The 18,022-nt window shown below is 38.2% G+C and overlaps 1 protein-coding gene across 2 annotated transcripts in view; it reads right to left on the minus strand.

Annotated features, from left to right (window-relative positions):
• Positions 1–1,763: 1,763 nt before the first annotated feature.
• Positions 1,764–18,022, minus strand: part of sfswap (splicing factor SWAP) — a 60,056-nt gene continuing 43,797 nt past the window's right edge. For both annotated transcript variants that reach the window (XM_084745521.1, XM_084745522.1), the window contains exons 16-19: positions 16,560–16,691; positions 15,935–16,075; positions 8,635–8,707; positions 1,764–2,526 (exon numbers count right to left, since the gene is read on the minus strand). In XM_084745521.1, the coding sequence (XP_084601647.1) occupies positions 2,461–2,526; positions 8,635–8,707; positions 15,935–16,075; positions 16,560–16,691 (412 nt within the window). In that variant the 3' untranslated portion in view covers positions 1,764–2,460. The remainder of the gene's footprint in view (positions 2,527–8,634; positions 8,708–15,934; positions 16,076–16,559; positions 16,692–18,022) is intronic.

An 18,022-nucleotide genomic window follows, 5' to 3' on the forward strand; every position in this document is an offset into this window, starting at 1 on the left:
GAAGTTCAATGATACCTCTTGCTCCCTTGTTGCATGCAGGTTGTCAGTGTGTGTGTGTGTGTGTGTGTGTGTGTGTGTGTTTGTGACAGACAGGAGAACACACTTGCTGCAGGAGGGAGTCCACTTACAATGAAACTTTTAGAAACTTTCTTGGTATATGAAGACTTCAAAGTGAAAGTGAGTTTCTGTCACTCTGACTCTTTCTCTGCAGAACTCAGGTGTTCCTATATGGAGTCATAGGTGTCACATATAAAAAAAAAAAATCAATAAATCTGTAAAAGTATAATAAAAAACACAGAAGTAATAAGTTTGATACTGTAAATATTTAGATAGTTAGCTTGATCTTGTAAATCTGTAAGTAGTTCACTGGCTCCTCTCACTGCCTTTGTAGATCTGTTTTTACTTCAAATGACCAATGCCCTTGGCTTTGTGATTATTTGGTATATATTTCTATTTTTTATCTACTTCTTACATGTCTGCTGATCTCTTCTTGCAACCAACATAACCATTAAGCTTTATTTATTTTTCAGAATTTTCTTGACAAACAGCAACATTAACATACAAAACAAAAACACTCATTTTCATTTTTACCTCATTTTCAAAAATGGTTTATGATAGGAAATATTAGATTGATGATATGAGATTTTGCAATTATTAGGATCAAATTGATGATATAGTATATGTTTCGATTTGTATTGGAGGACACATGTAAAAATGTCAAACAATACTTAATCGTAAGGAAAGCGAGAATTCACAATCAGTATAATGGGAAATAAATTCACAGACATCTTGCTAAAAATACAAGTAGTAACAAAACCAAAATACTCCAGTTGTAGTCTTGTAAATTGTGACTCTAGATTCCCAGTCTTTGCAAAATCTTACTCTCTAACTAAAACCTCTGTGACAAATTGTCTTTACATGTGAAAGGTTGTCAGACTGACATCTTTTATATGTCTTGTAGTTTATAGCAGGCATAGGTTAACATTATATAGAAGCCCAGTACAACTGTTAGATGATGTATTGACTCATCTTTAGGTCAGGCTATGTCATCATAAATCTACTGAGCTCTCTGACCTGACCCTGACCTAACAGACCTCTAGAACTTGGATGGAGGAGAGATGATAAAGAAATGGATGGATGCTGCAGTGCTCTGTTTACTCTTAGTGCTGTCTTAAACCAAAACAGGACAGCACCAGAATATTCAGCATCCTGTAGCAAAATTTAAAGTGAGAGTGGAGAGAAAGAACCACGTCACAATTTTGTCTGTTCATTAGTTTCCTGTTTTGAATTTTACACTTTCCTAATATTGACACTAAGACTTTGCATGGCCTAGAAAGGGTTATCTTTCTGAGAATTTAATCCCTTATGAGTTTGTACTAGTCTACTACCAATTTCTGTGCCCTGCTTTATCTGAGCACAGGGTCACAGGTGGCATCTCAGCAGCAGACACCCAAGGGATATCAGTCAATCAAAAGTTAGGTGTCAGGTTTATCAGCAAAGCTGAGTGACACTAAACTTAGTGCAGTCAATGGAAGTAAAGGTATGGAAGAAGTAAACATCATTTCTTCCATCTTATCAGTGTACCCCAAATGAAGGACAGTGAAGGGGAGGACTGAGTCTGTTGCTGAGACTCTGGTGCGTCATGATGGAGTTTATGATCAGGAAACCGGCGCCTGAACAGTTTAATCTTTTTTACAAGTTTGGCACAACTTACGCACACAAAAAAATTTACGGTACAAAAGAAAATAAATACGAGCCACAAGTAAATCATAATTGAAACTTTATTGACAGTCTGGATTACAAAGTTGTTCTGCATTAAATTCATTACAGTACAAACCAGGAACAGAAATGGAAGGCCACGCACTAGAGCTGAAGGACAGAGAAGAAAATTAAAACGGCCCCTCAAGTAGAAGGATGAAGTGCTGGAGACAAAAGACAGCTGGGGGAGGACATAAGAGGGAAAACAAAACAACAGCAGAGAAGAGTAGCTGAGGGAGGAGACAATTGAAATTATCAAAACACAGCCCTTCATAGAAGGAGAGAATACAGACCTCCAGCAGCTTAGGTAATGCTGCAAAAAATGACTGTCACAATGTGGGAGAAAAGTCGGGTGTTTTAAAATAGGATGCAAAATATATGGATTATTTCCACATTTGATTCTCCTTGAACCAAAACATGTCAACTGCTAATACAATCTCTCAGCTGATGAGCTGTTTTCTCAGGTCAGGCGTGACGCTAGATATTCCAGCTCAATGTCCGCCTTTACATCACTCTTAAAGGCTGTAAAAGACGTAATGTAGCCACAGTGAATCTGTTGATGCTCAAATCGAGATGAGATGACAAATCAAGGGTTAACACTGGGATGAAACAGATCCAGGCCAAATAAATCTAGGGGAAATCGGAGAATGCCGCTTGCCGATGGGCCAAGGTTGTCATGGCAAGTAGGAAGCCATGTCGTCTTTAGGAATTTGGAGGTTGGAAGGTCTTGGACGTGGCAAGCATGGCTCGCACTTTGGCCATCAGATCCTGACAACAGAAGACAAAAACAGAAAGAAACAGTTGAGTTTAATGTACTACATATCCACACTATGGAATCGTTTTTCTTTTTTTTACTTTCTCGCTGAAACACATATTACCTATGACAGAAATACACTGAAAAAAAAAAAAAATAGAGGGATAAATAGCACTAGAGGTGGGAGGAAAAATATGTTTTTTTGTTTTTAATTTCAGGATGAACTGTCTGTTTAAAGTGTCACCTAAGATACCCATTCTCTATTTTGTTTAGACTTAAATCCATTTTAATTTTTGCGCTCCACTAATAAAGAAATGCTTTGGAAAAAATCCAATTAATCTTGAGTCAATAACTTGAGGACCGATACCGTACACTGAAAGTATTGAGGGGAAAGCAGTGAGCAAATTATCTTCAAATAACTGACAAACAGGATTACAGCTTCTCAATGAAAAAAAAAACAGTCTGTTATTATTATTGTCATTATTTATTAAGCTACTGCCTATAGTGTAAGAGAGCTGCTAGTAATGCTGTTCCCTCTGGGAGTCAACTCAGCAGTCTGCAGCTTGCAGATGTTTTTAGCACATTGTTTTGTTTGTCCCTGCCTGTATGATTTTGTCCCTCTGGCTGCCAACAAACTCCTCAAGAAAGAGTGTGGAAGAAAGACCTAGATATTTCTCTCACGAGTTCACAACCTCCACCTCATGTTTATGATTAATAATGATCTTTATTTTAGTGAATGAATGAATGACATAAGAATTAGCTGCATTACCTCCACAGGCACCTAATCCTCAATTTCAGCAACTGACCTGTTCAGTGGCCGACAGTATACGTATTATGTAAATAGGCCAATAGTAGTTAAAAAAAAACCAGCTAGAATTTCCAGAAAGCTGTAGATGGAAAAATAAGACTAAACAGAATAATAGAAAGTAGACTGCAGAAAGTAGAGAGCTGCCAAGATGCCAAATTCCCTTTGTTCCCTCTTCAGGTAAAAATGGAAATTTTGATGACCGGGGGCACAAAGCTTGTATTGCTGAATAGGAAGTGTTAATTTGCATCCCAAGAGTGATTCATACACGCATGGACAAATATCCACCCTTGAGCTCTCCTGACAGATGAGACAAATTAACAGCTGTAATCACAGAGGGAAGGAGCTGTCATATCAAATCACTCAAAGGGCTGTTTCTCTCTAAACCCTGGTGTATCCGAACACACACACACACACACACACACACACACACACACACACACACACACACACACACACACACACACACACACGTGCGTTCGCAGAATGTGACAAACAAACAATGCTCCAAATTATTATCAAATGAGTGGAAAGTCGCTCAAACTAATTTTAAATTCTTGTCAGCCGCATGTGTCTTGGCAAATGAGAGTACGGCAAAAATCGTATTACATGAATAGATCATCATAAGTTACATTACAGTTGTCACACATGGGGTAGCCAGCTATGGTTACACAACAATGAAAAGCACCCACATACAACAAAAAAATCCAATAAACAATACATTGGATGTTAACCTAAATATTCCTGATATGATCTGACATTTGATAAAACATAAATACAAGATTACATTTGAAAACAGATTAATAATCCAAACCGACCACTGACTGAGAAACAATCTACTCTGCACAGACCTGTTATAGCAACACAGTGAGCCAGCAGTGGCATATTTAAATTTGATGAGGTAAATTTTCCTGTAATTGGAACATTTTTTTATGTCTTTTTTTTTTTTTAGGTGGCTGAAATACACTGCTGCTGACTGTGTCCACAGCAGTACATTGCTTAGCTTCCGTACTTCTGCAAACATCTGCTTCTCCAAACTGGTGGTGTGTCAACTGACATCTACTGTGGGTTATACACTCACTATGGATAAGTGCTGCATAGCACCCCATTTAAAAAAATCCAAACTATCCCTAACTATATTTAAATTATTAAAAACTAGACACAGTATTGTTCACAATCCAGTAATTAACTAACCTTAGGCATCCCTCAGCCACAAGGCTGTTTTTATGAATTCCTTTTTATTGTTCAGTTGTATTGTTCTGCTTACTCACTGTGTTCTTGTGTTTTATGTTCTAAATCTCATTGAGACTGCCTGACAAAATAAAGATTAATTAAATAAATAAATAAATAAAATTTAAAGAAATCAAACCCCTTTTTTGGATACCAGTTATGGTTGGTATTTTTTCAGTAATAGTCATTCAGTGTCACATTCTGTAAATAGCCTTCTATATAATAGTTTACATTATCAGTGGCGCAGTCCACCATTCCTGCATGGGATTCAAATTACCTACTTACACTTTTACGTGCCCTTTTATCCTTCAGTTAATTACACGCACTTACAGTAAGTGACTTACTTAGAGAAACCTGTTCCGTGTGAGTTGGAAATGTGTTTCAATATAACAAATAATTAATTTTATCTTTATACAATTCAAGGTTGACAACAATATTGGAGTTGTGTTCCCGTCATAATGCACAAGGTCCCAGACCTCCTATTGCAAACATGGCCACACTGCAGGGTCAAACAATAACACTACAATTTATTGTTAGGAATGTCTTGAGGGAGCTGTGCAACATCTTGAGCTTCCTCTCCATCTCACACACATTCACACACTTGCCAGGGATAACTTCGGCTCAACTTTTCTCTTTATCTGTTATCATGTCTTGAAGACAAGTTAGATTGGACCCAGCCTTTCCTTAACTTTCGAAAATGAACAAAAACACGCACTGCTACAGATACAAAATGAGTAAAAATAAAATCAAAACAGACCAAAATAAAAGTATAAAAGCTACTCTTAACATGCGCAAAGCAGATAGATCAGATAGTATAAAGAACAACAAACACAGCAGAGCAGAGGAGGGGACAGAAAACAGGGGAACAACGACAAACAGGAAAAAAAAAAAGAGAGACGGGATGAGGCGAATAGCAACCAGGCACCCTCAGGGAAGAAGAGACCATTAGGCAGATGAGGATGTGCTGAATTATTCAAGATGTGTTTGTAAAACATCACAGATGGGGTATAAGTAGTTAGTGGTTGTGAATCTGTGCATGTTGCAACAGCAGCAAACAACATGTTTTCATGAGCTATGTAATGTTGGCATGTTGAGATGAAGGCAAGAGAAGAAACTGTATTTGTTTGTGTGACATGATGAGAAAGACGTTGATGCTGATGAAAGAGAAGAGATAAATTGTGGGGTTTTCTATCTGCGGTGCATCTGGTGAGTAAACACTGGACACATACTCTGTCGCTCTCCACACACACACACATACACACACACAGTGGCTCATGGCCAGAAGAGAGAATACATTTCAAATTCTGTGTAAGCTGTAGCAGTGGTCACAGAAAAGCTTGTGTTGCCTCTCCATTCACACTCTATTGACCTCCATTAGCACGTCTCCCAGTGCTTCCTGCATTCTGGCTGCAGTGCAGCCTCTCCACATCCAGTGCAACACTGTGGGTATAACTGTTCCAGTACCACGTTTTATACCTCCAGTGCTAAATATTTTATTTACGAGATATAACTGAGGCTAGAGAGCACATTTATTGTCAATGCCTCCACACTGGGACCTAGTCTCCATGTTTAATGCATTAAGTTGTGAACTGGTTGCGTAAGAATCAATACATCAAAATATTGCATCACTTCATGCAATGTAGAGATTAGCAGAAGTGAAATTAATGACACTTCAGGACTGTTAATCAAAGATGGTGATCTATGCTCAAAATGCATAGAAGCACATATAATTTAAGTCATGAGACAGAAATGTCTTTCATCTTGGAACTGACTCGGCTTTTAACAAATCAAGTTAAGTGATTTTGAAGTTATGTCTAGAGGGATGCGTCTCCATGCTTCCATAGCAGTCAAAATTGAGTAAATGAACAGTATATCTCAATACCGCATGAAAGCACTGGAGGAAAGAGGCAGGCCAGACAAAAACACATAAAAAGCAGTAAACTGAAGACAGAGTAGTGTGTGACTTTTGTGTCTAAATCATAACCGATTGAAGCGAACATTGGCTTGCAGCTCACATCAGTATTGATAGCACTTTGGGGCCTTTTTGCTCGTTTAACAACACTCAAGAGTGCAGTAACACAAACGTCCTATGAATTGACAGAGGAAAAATAAGTCTGCAACTTTTTCTTCCCTTCCTGTCTTTTCTTCCCATCATATATCCTTCTTATAGCTTTTCTACAATCACGCAGCATATGTTTCTTACAGACCTGGTACATGTGCATGCATTTGATTTAGGTGCATTTCAGAAAGCAGAGTGACGGCAGCCATAAATTATAATGTAAAACAGGGAGAAGAGCAGGGAGAATGTATGGCGCCAGTCATTCCTTTTCAGTACACTATACAGCCACTGCATCCTTGTGTGTACTTTGATCCTCAGTTCCAATTAAGGAAAAAAAAAAGTCAGGGCATAAAATGGATGTTCTTTGATGGCAGCCCTATTGGTGTGAGAACAGGTGTTACCAACAATACTGATAAAGTTACAGGACTACTAAAAAAGAAAAATGCAAGTTTGTGAGTATTTTGGATTTAGTCCCAATGATAAAGGTGAGCCAGCAAACACTGCAGACAACAGACTGGTCAGAGTGGTGTATCGCAGTGAGTGTGTAACAATTGACGAGTTAAGTTGGCAGTAATTGTACAGTGTAGGTTTGAGTTTGTCAGTGAATAAAAGATGCAGCTTTTCATGACTGAAGCAGAGCTCCTGAGTGTGTCTTCTTTCCTAACTGTGATAAAAGCATCACTAAGATTTACACAAATACTGCCATAATATCATCTACTCTAATAAAATATCAGGAAGGTATGAGTGCTGGAGTGCTGATCATGGGCCAGGACTTCTCACTGAACATTAGTAGCAGACCTCACTAATGCTTGTGTGGCTGAACAGGATCAAAACTCTGCAAAGAGGCTACAAAATTTTGCGGGTAGCGTTCCCAGAAGAGCGGCTATTAATGCTGCAATATCTGCTTGTGCAACAACCACATAAGTGTAATTTTGGGCATACTTTTGGCATGGTCATACTTGTTATAAAAATATTGATTATAGCTGCTTTAAAGGTAGAACCAGTGGGATTTGTCCAAACTGGTCGTAAACACACAAGAAAGATGCCAGGATGTCAAATACCAATGTTCTGCATTGATCCCAAGTGTAGCACAGCAAAATAATGAAGAAAACAAAAAAACAAATGACAAAAAACCCCCCACACATTTCTAATGGGTCATACATGATGATTAAAAGAGATTATGTGTATACATTGTTTTTAAGAAAATGTTTCATACTATGCCTTTAAGATCAGACTGGAAAAAAAGGCTGTGAGGGGTGCAAGTGCAGTTTTAGCCAGGATGAACTGCTTAAGTTGTAGAATGCAAACTTTTGTAGATGTAGTAGAGAAGAACTAATACATAAACCATATAGGAAATACTATCAGCTGATTGCACTGTGAGCTTCACAGAGACTTTAGACAAAATGTTAATTCAATCTAGGGCCGCACAATTTATCAAATTATTATTGAATTTACAGTATGGCCAATTGCAATGTCCAAATTAGAAAAGCTGCATTTTTTTGGATAAAGGAAAAAATGTGTGACAAAACAGAATTGTAATGAAGTACTGTAGTGCTACAGAGATGTCCTGACCTAGAAGCTTTGTTCTCCAGATGTAAGAAAACTTGTTTGCTACAGACCCCAACAAATGTCACATCATCCTGATTTTGTGTCATCATGACTTTTGTCAGTGAAAATAAAAACTGTGATGCAAAAAGGATCATTCCCACTAATAATGAATCATATTGCAATCGCAATATCAGTCAAAATAATTATGAATATCATTTTTGTTTTACCATATCATGCAGCCCCAAGTAAATCTCAGTAAAATAGTCGATAAAGCAGAATATGTAGCTGGAATAAGATTCAATTCAAGTTCCCCAAGAAGGTCCGGGTCAAAAACAAGACTATATTTTTGTCTGAGAAAATAAACAGCACTTTCCATCCATTCTCTTTGCATGATGGACACGAAGAACACTCAGAACTTGCATTCTGTAGTCTCTAAGGTTCAGTAGAGGACATATTTGGGATAAAAGCAAAGAACAATACCTGAGTTATTTTGGACTGAACAGAGGATACTATGGATGAGGACACCGCCTTGTCTTTCTCCAGAGAACCGCCCCTGTAGAGAGAAGAGATGGAGAGAGTGAGAGAAGAAAGCCAATCATGTTAACGGGAGAAGCTATACAATATTCATGATATCTTTTGAGATGTTCAAAGTTGGACAGGCATCCGAGAGCCGGAGAAAGGAGAGGAGAGGAAATAGACAGCGAGGTAAGAGAGGAATGGCATGTGACCTGCAAAAACTAACCACCGCATCAACAATGTCAAACGCAGCCAACTATATAATCATGCAGACAAACAGCAAAAGCGCCAAAGTCTCGGGTCTCAAATTTGACTTCATGGCTCTGTCCAAAGCTTTTAATCTCTCTACCGTCTCACACTTCATAATTTATCGAGGGATTTTTAAAATAGAAAGAGTCATGTGCATCAAGTTGATTGAACACAACAGGTGACAAGAAACTGCAAAACAGACTGCTGCTGATGTTCTGGCGTTTGTAGGCTTCAGCACAATAAAAAGGAGAAGTATTTGGAATGTGTGTATCTGTGTATGTCAGTCAATCATACATATAACACCCTTTACATACATAACCTGGGATTATTATGGCATCCTGCTCTGATTCCATCATTTGTAGAAAGTAAACTTCAAAACCCAGACTGAGAGAAAGCAGCTCCATTCACACACATTGAACTGGTGAGCCACCTACGCAGGCTACGCAGAACGTTAACAAACAAAAAAACTCTCCTCCTGGAATGGTGCTGCTCTCTAATAATTGTGCTCTGTGAAAAGACAGGCCAATTACTACATCCAGTGGACAAAAAGCAAAAGAATTAAAGAAATAAAAGCATTCTTGTCTTAAAAAGGGGCATCACCTGGCTGATACACAAGCGAGGCTGGACGGTGCTGGACAAAAACAATGCTTTTCAAAGCATGAAATTGCTAGTTACAATCAAACTGTCCCTGCACAAAAGAGAAGCCCCTATGTTTGTCTCTTCTACAAGCAAAAATATTTACATGCTATGTCATCATTCAAGAATGTTTTTGGAAAAACATGATAGGTATTTAAAAGTGACACTGAGTCACAAATCGAAGATTCGCAAACACAACTTTTGTTCACAACTTGCAAAACATTTCTTTGTGAGTCAGTTGGACTAATGAACATTTAAAAAATGCATTGGTATTGATTTGCCAGCTACTTAAAATGGCTTCTCCAAATCTAACAGCTTGTATTCGGAAACTTTGGGAGAGAACAGAGGATAAATAGAGACAGGATTCATTAATAGGTAATATGCATGTGTCATTTTTTAACATCTACAGTGTGAAACTGAAATTACAACTTCTTTCATATTGTGCTTTTATTAATGATCCTTCCAGAGATATTTCACTCCTACAGAGTAAAAGGTCATAGCTGATGGGAATGATGGACAAAATTATGAAAACTATGATAAAGTCTGGAGTCAGAAAAGCACAGAAGTTTCCTTATATAAGCAATAATAGGGCTATTGCATAGCATTGCATTTAGCCTGAAGGGTTTCCATTTCTGTGGTCACTCAGTGTATTTTTGTGATTTACAAAACCTAATGCATGACATGATCTGGAAAGATGAGATATGGAGCACAGTTTTATAGTAAGAGCTTTTAATGAGGTGGATCAAATAATGTTTGCTGAGGGCACTATATATGACATGGATAAAAAGAGATGTGCATCAAGAAAGCATCTTACGGCATCCAGTGCACAGAGATTCAAACTTTCCCTGCTTGTGAGGTGGCCAGTGACGCTGAGATTCCTCTGCTTATTTTCTGCTCTCCTCCAACTTGAACTGTTGTTGTCTGACTGATGTTTCCTACAACCAGTCTTTGAAGAGAATTTTCTAAAAGAGGATTAAAATATTTATTTGGAGCCTAACAGTATGCAGACTTTTATCCTTTGTACCCTATAACCATTAGTGGAAAATGTTTTGCCTCCTGCTTCTGCTGACCTTGACTGAGATGATTCTCTCTATTAACTTTTTAAAATATTCTGGCAAATTTTGCAGACACGAGGCACAGTCATGGGAAGTTCCTTTTCTCCCGCATAAGCTTGCATCATAATGGGTTTATAGGAAGAAAAGTAAAAAAAAAAAGAGATATTGATGATATCCTGATCATCTGGAGAGGCAGCACTCAAGAACTCCAAGCTTTTTTGCAATACTAGAATGCCAGAAGTGATTATTTGCGCCTCACTATGGATTACAGCACTAAATATATTAACTTTTTAGATGTCATAAATCCAATTTGTGATAATATGAAACATGTATCACCAATGAAAACAACAATCAATCAATCAATCAACAATGCAAACGGTAATCACTCAAAAAAATAAAAAACAACCAACCAAACAAACAAAAAAAACTACAAAAACATCCCTATAGGACAATATATTATGCTATGTCAAAACTGTATGAGATATTATGATTTCCAGTCAAAAGCCACTGAGGTAAAGGAACTTTATTACATATATAGATTCAGCTTATGACAGCAGTGGGCACAGACTTCCCTACTGGACAAAAAGTCAAAGTGGCCAACTTTCTCAAGGGTTTGATTTTCAGCCCTTTCAAAGGCAGCATCTGTAGGGATAAAAACAAACAATACTTAAACACCAACACCCCTATCAAAATGCTCCTTCTTTGACAGTAACCTTCCAAATCCTAAGCTTCAATCAGAGCAGGACAAAACTTAAAAAAAACATCTCATCAATTCATATTTTTCCAAATTTCTGTTGTCCACTTGGCTTTTATTGGTGTGGGCAGTGTGCTCTATGCTCCAACTCCACTGATGCAAAGGAGTTTGTGCACCAGTGCATAGGTAAGAAATTCAAAACCAAGTCATTTATACTGTACACTCCAGTTATCTATAGACTGAAATGTCCCTGTGGCTCTGGTGCACGTCCGCCAAACTAAATGAGCTCTAAAACCGAGGATTGCAGAACATAAGACTGATATTCTCACTAAGTATCTTGAGTACACAATGGCAAGTTATTATGCAAATGAAAATCATGGATCTGCCTCCACTCGGAAATTCTGGGGTATTGAAAAGATTTCCTCATCCCTTAGGGGAGGGGACACTGTAAACACACTGTTACGCTGAGAAAACTAATGGATTTATACAGTGATCACAATTGAGCCCATTTGGATTAAATGAGGAAATTAATTTATCTTTTTTCAATGAATGTTCTGAGAAATTAATACATTGGGTGTTTTATTTTTATATATGCCGTGGCAATATGGCATTGGGTAGGCATAAGCAATACCCAGAAACTGTCTGTCCTATGACAGACAGCTAGAACAAAGGCATTGTAACCGCCTGCACCACCACTGCTTCTTCTTACTTTGATGAAGACCTGCTTTAAGTTGAAGCCTTGCAACTGCTGCATCTTATTTAGAGCTCTTACTATAACTGTTTGATCCTCATCTTTCCAGATCCTCCCTCAGTTCTTCTGTTGGTTGAAGCACTGGTTTGAGCTTTAAGTTGATGACCTGAACCTTTCATGACATATCAGTGATATTCAGGCACCTACAAATCGATTTTAGTGATAAAATCCAATCTAACACCTGACATTCCTGTTCTAGAGAAGTTAATTGCCTCAATATGTGTGAAGATGTGAGGGCTGCTTAAATTAACCCTGACATTTGCTTGTCGTGATGTGATCCAATGCAATGTGAAGGGCAGCATTTCTGTTTTTCCCGCAAGCCAGCCAGTTCACTTTACAGCTTTCTCATCATCTTGTTCTTTGCTGCACTGCTGTACTTAAGCCCCCAACTCATCACCTCCGCTGTTTGCGGCCTATCCCAAACTCTATAAAAACTCTGTAAACCAGTTAAAACCATAGTCATTTGAACACATGGATTTCACAAGATTTCATGTTGCCTTCTTACCCAGTAGTACAGTACCGTAGTACGGTGGGCATACATTTGGTTCGGGAACAGGCAGGGAGGACAAGGTAGGGAGTTAATTTTTCAGTCCCTGTCCATTTTGCCCTCTAGCATTCAAAAGTTAATCTATGCCGCTTTATTGGTTTCACTGTAAGCAATGTTTTAAAACAGCAAACCAACAACCCAAAGATGTCAGAAGAGATTGTGTTTGTTGCAAAGAATGTCTTTGTGCCGTAAGACCTTGAAGCTGAGAGATGTTGGCTCTAAGCCATCATATCTCTGGCTCTTTAGATTTAACACTTCAAGTCTCTTCCCTCAACACTGGGTACAGAGTTTCATGGGCACCTCAGTCAAGGCTGGCTAAAGCTTCATATCCACAAAGTAGTTTTGGGTTATAATGTTCAAACACTACACTACTATTACTGTTGATAACAGTGACAGACCACTCAAAATTCTTTTTCTTTTTTAATTTTTTTATACAATGGTAATTAATTTCAGACAGCTTCCTACCTCTAGTCAGCCATCTAGTTTTTTTTTTTTTAAGTTGTACTTACCTAGCTAATTAAGCTAATGTTAGGTTCATAATGTGGTTGAAAAGGCTTTTGCTGCCTCTTTGGCTGACTGAATTTTCCTAATAGCTTGTTTTAAAACAAGAATGCTTTAAAGGGGTCTTCAATATGATAGATAGACACTTAATTGTTCATATTTCCAAACACAATGCTTCACTTTAAGGCTTTTAGGATGACGACCAATGTGTTAACAAGTTTATAATATTCAAATTAACTATAACATAGAGAGTCAAAGACAAGGTTCTTGTTTATGATTCTGAAATAAAGAAGGCCAGGCAGGCCTTGTTCTCTAACGTCATAAATAGATAGAAATAGAAGATACATTCCACCCTGCAGCAACTTCAACTAAAACCATCTGACTTAACTGTCAACATTCAGTGCTATCAATATTAATATTTTGGACGATAATATGAAGCCTCTAAATCCATCCACCCTCCGTTTTGACATCCTACTGACCACCTTTTTCATAAGTGTTTTCAGTTGCTTGGAAATGGATGTGCTGTGATTTGTCAATGGCTTACTCCTATCAGGCATTTTTCCAAAATCACTGAAAACTGCTGTTGCGAAGCCGCTCCTAAAAAAAAAAAAAAAGGCAACCTGGATCAGTAAATAATGAATAATCACAGTCTCATCTCTAATCTTCATTTTATTGGCTAAATGATTGACAAAGCTGCTTTGATTCAATTAAATGACCTTTTAAATGTAAATTACCTTTTGGACAGATTTCAATCTGTCATCATCACAGCACTAAAACCGCTCTGATTAAAGATATTAAATTATATTCATCTGAATACTGATGGAGGTTAAACATCAGTTTTGGTGCTGCTTGATCTTAAGTGCAGCCTTTGATAGTGTGGAGCATAAAATACTTCTTGACAGACTGGAAAAGTGGATGGAATTATCTGGTACAGTCCTCAGTTGATTCAGATCATATCTTAAGGGCAGAGACTATGTTTTTGTTGCTGGTGGCCATCAATTCGAGTGGATCCTCATGACATGTGGAGTCCCCCAGGGATCAATTTTTGGGCCGCTGTTATTTGACCTGCACATTTACATCAAATCACACATAATAATGTTGCTTATCATAGTTATGCAGACGATACTCAGCTCTTTCTCCAAGAACAATATAGTCCCTTACAAAGATTCTATCATTGCTTAGAGAAAGTAAATAGCTGGATGCAGCTAAACAAAGACGAGACAAATTGTACTGGGCAGCAATGAGGAATGAATGAAAGTTATTGCTCGGCTTGATTACAGAGAAAAAAAGACAAAACCCTAGTTAGTAATCTTTGCGTTTAAGTAGACTCAAATCTGAGATTCAGCAGTCAAATCAAAGCAATAACTAAATTCATGTCCAGACAAAACTCATTCAGGCCTACATTTCAGATACTGTGGACTACTGTAATGGTCTTGTCTTATCTTCCAAAAAAGACAACTTCCACTCATTCTCAATGCAGAGTTCAATGAAGAACACATTGTTCTTGTGTACACTGTCTTCCAGTTACTAGTAAAATACATTTTAGAGCTGCTGCTTGTTTATAAACCACTCAAATACTTCAGACCATAATACATCTCTGATCTTCATGAGGAATATAAACCTAGAAGGACATGAGACCTTTCTAGAACTACCAGCTCATAGTACCTTGAATCAGAACCAAAAAGAGCGCTGCACACAGATGAAACTAATTTCCTAATGATCTCAAATATGGCACAACATTAGCCACATGAAAATTTAAGTTAAAAATGAAGCTGTTCTTCTGTGCCTTTGATTAATTGTTTTCTCTACTGCACTTTCATTTCATTTGTTGCATTTGGGGCAGCTTACAACTTATTATTGCAGTGTAACAGTACTTAATTTCATTCTATCTAAATTTTAACATTTTATTTGATCTCTTCTCTTAATTAATTTTATTATGGTTTTTATTGGTCACTGTTTTTAAATGTCATTTGAATGCTTTTCTCTGCGCATGTTAAGCACTTTGAATTCCCTCCGTGTTTGAAATGTGCTACATAAATAAAGCTGCTTTGCCTCGCCTGGGGTTGTTAGAGTGTGAATTTCCCCAAATCCAATAAAGAGCAGAACACAGCGGCTATGTACCCTACTTTCTGATATAGTAGCACCCTGGACCAGCTCACACACAGCGGGGGAATACCACTCGGTGGATGTGGAATTATGAACAGGGCTCTTTTTTTCAAAGAAACCTGTGACAAATGAAATGCATTCAGCTACTTCATGCTCCTTGGCCTGGGAAGTAACACTAGATCAGGTTACTACTGTAGATAAGCTGTATGCTACGGACCGCACATTACGTTAGAGCAGATACACGCTCCTTGTTTAATCCTTAATCTTTTGTTTTTGGTTTGCAAACTGTCAATCCTTTACACTCCATGACAAAAATAATTGTAAAAACATGTTTTAAGCAAGAGTGTTTGTAGTGTCAAAAAGAGGAAATTAATTGAACATCATCTTGAGTTTGGCCTTCGACAGAGTGTATCAGCACAGTTTTGACAGGATGCTATAATAGCCAATTGCTCAAGTACTGAAGTATTAGATGTGTTTGTTTATTAGTGATTCTGTTTGTTTCATGGAAGACAGAATCTTCACAGGCCTGGAGGCAACGATCTATTGATCTAAATAAGACATTTAAAAGAATCTCAGTGTAAATTGTATAAATCTTATCGGTTGTCAGTTTTAAGCCCAAGTCCTCCCAATAACCTTTGGTTTCTTTACTGACGAGACTTTTAGTTAGACCTGGGAAATCAATCTAAAGGCTTATCTTGCTGATTGACTGGCTTGCAGAGGGTTACCTGGAGTGGGACAGGCTGGAGGTGGGGCTCGCTGATGGGGACAAAACTCTGCTGGGTGAGGAATACGGGGAGAGGGAGGAACCCACAGTTTGCATCTGTCCTGAGGTTGACAAGGAGCTCCTCCTTTTTTCAGAAGGGGACCTAGGAGACAAAAGTGAGAAGAGCAGGAGGTAAAACATTTCAGATTCAGGCTGTAACACCACAGAATACACAATATATCAAGGGCGTGGAATATTTTCTGAAGGCGGTGCTCGTGTATCCAGCAAAGCCCTACTTGAAATTCCTGTGGGTTGAAGCTGTCCAGTGCAGTTTCTGTCAGTGGGTATTTGGGGATTAAGTTTCTTATACTACTCTAAAAGATACATCTAAGATGTTGCTAATTGTATGGTAGATAAGCATATGGAAAATGTCAGTTTATCAAATTAAGTTTCCCCATTGTTTGTGACAACCAAATGAAAAATATTGAACATTTAAGACTGAACATCTTACTGCGGCAGTGTTAGTGCCCCTCTCTGCTTTGACAAGTCTAAAAATCAATGTTTTCAATATTAAAATAAACACAGCTGTATGTTGAGACCCGTGACTCTTCTCAACACAGACCGATGACACCTGCTGTTCGATTTACCTGGATCTTGAATGTCCCCTGGGAAGGCTGGAGCTGCTGCTGGGATGATAGCGCTCCCGCTCTCTGTCTTCACGTCTCCTCTCTGATGAGGCGCCCCTCCTGTCCCTCCTCCCTGGGGACTGCGAGCGGGATCTGGTCAGACAGGAGGACAAAGAAAGTGCAAGATGGGGAGAAGCCATTAAATTACGCAAGACGGAGCTCGGTAGATGAGCTGATGAATTTGAAATGAAGAACAAGAAGAGAAGAGGGTGAAACGAGAGTAATGAGACAAATATACGTAATGTGCACGAGAAAGAAATAGAGCAAGCAATCAGAACGATTTTCAGGGCATGTAAAATCAAGCACAGCCAATGGAGAATTTGAGAAAGGTTTGTACTGATTTAATTAGACTATCCGAAGACCTGAATGTGGCACAATTTAAATTAAGGTAGCTAAAGACACTCTAAATACTATTTAACAGGGCCACAGGACACAAGCACATATCATAATCCTGTGACTTACTTTAATAAACATTACATCACATGGACTCTCAATATGTAAATACTGTTTTTCTAAACTAGCCGGAAAAGAAAACAGAATTAAATATTTATGGACAACATAAGAGATAAATTCACTTCTCAAGTTTCTTTCCATAAAAGGGTTGGACTCCATTCATTGTCTGCCGCCGGCTAGTATGCAGAGCATGCATGCCATTTTACGGACATTAAATTATACCAATTTTCTAAAAACAATGCCAGAAAAGGACAGGCCAGCTGAGTTAATGTCAGCCTGTGCTGGGGTGACAAAACAAAGCTGTCTGGTCAATACTGGTCACTACTGCTTTACAGACAAACGGCACAAAACAAAGCAGCTCCATCTACCTTTCATCACTTCCTCTCAACCCTAAACCCTCGTGTTAATTCTTTCTTCAAATGGTCTTTCACAAACATTCTTTTATTCCTACCTCATTATTCCTCTATTACCTCTGCAACTGCTTCATTAATTCACCATTTTGTCTTCCTCTTTCAAGAGAAATAGGAAAAGAGCAAGAATAGGGAAAGAGAAGGATGTATTATTTTTTCTATTAATATTTTTGTTCACATGGGTACAGTGTGCTGTGCACTAAAGGTTTTACTGACGTGGGTGATTAATCATCATGTTCTGCAACTGGTTTATGTCACATTGCATGTCTCATACCTTCAAAAGAAGCTGTATGAACCATAGACCGTGAGTGTGTAGTGGTCTTTTGGTCTGAGATACTGAGTTTTGGAAATATAAGCTGTAGAGATGTCTGACTTCTCCCAAATATAACGGAACTAGATGGCACTCGGCTTGAGGTCCTCAAAGTGCAAAAAAATATATACAACTCAACAACAATGTCTCTTTCTAGAAAACATAACTGGTTACTCAAGACAATTCACTGACGTTGTGAGCAGTTGAAAGTAGGAACTAATTTATTTTATTTTCAACCATTTGGCAGCTGT

This window comes from Lutjanus erythropterus, chromosome 20 (assembly GCF_056507025.1).
Source record: "Lutjanus erythropterus isolate fLutEry1 chromosome 20, fLutEry1.hap2, whole genome shotgun sequence".
Taxonomy (NCBI): domain Eukaryota; kingdom Metazoa; phylum Chordata; class Actinopteri; order Lutjaniformes; family Lutjanidae; genus Lutjanus; species Lutjanus erythropterus.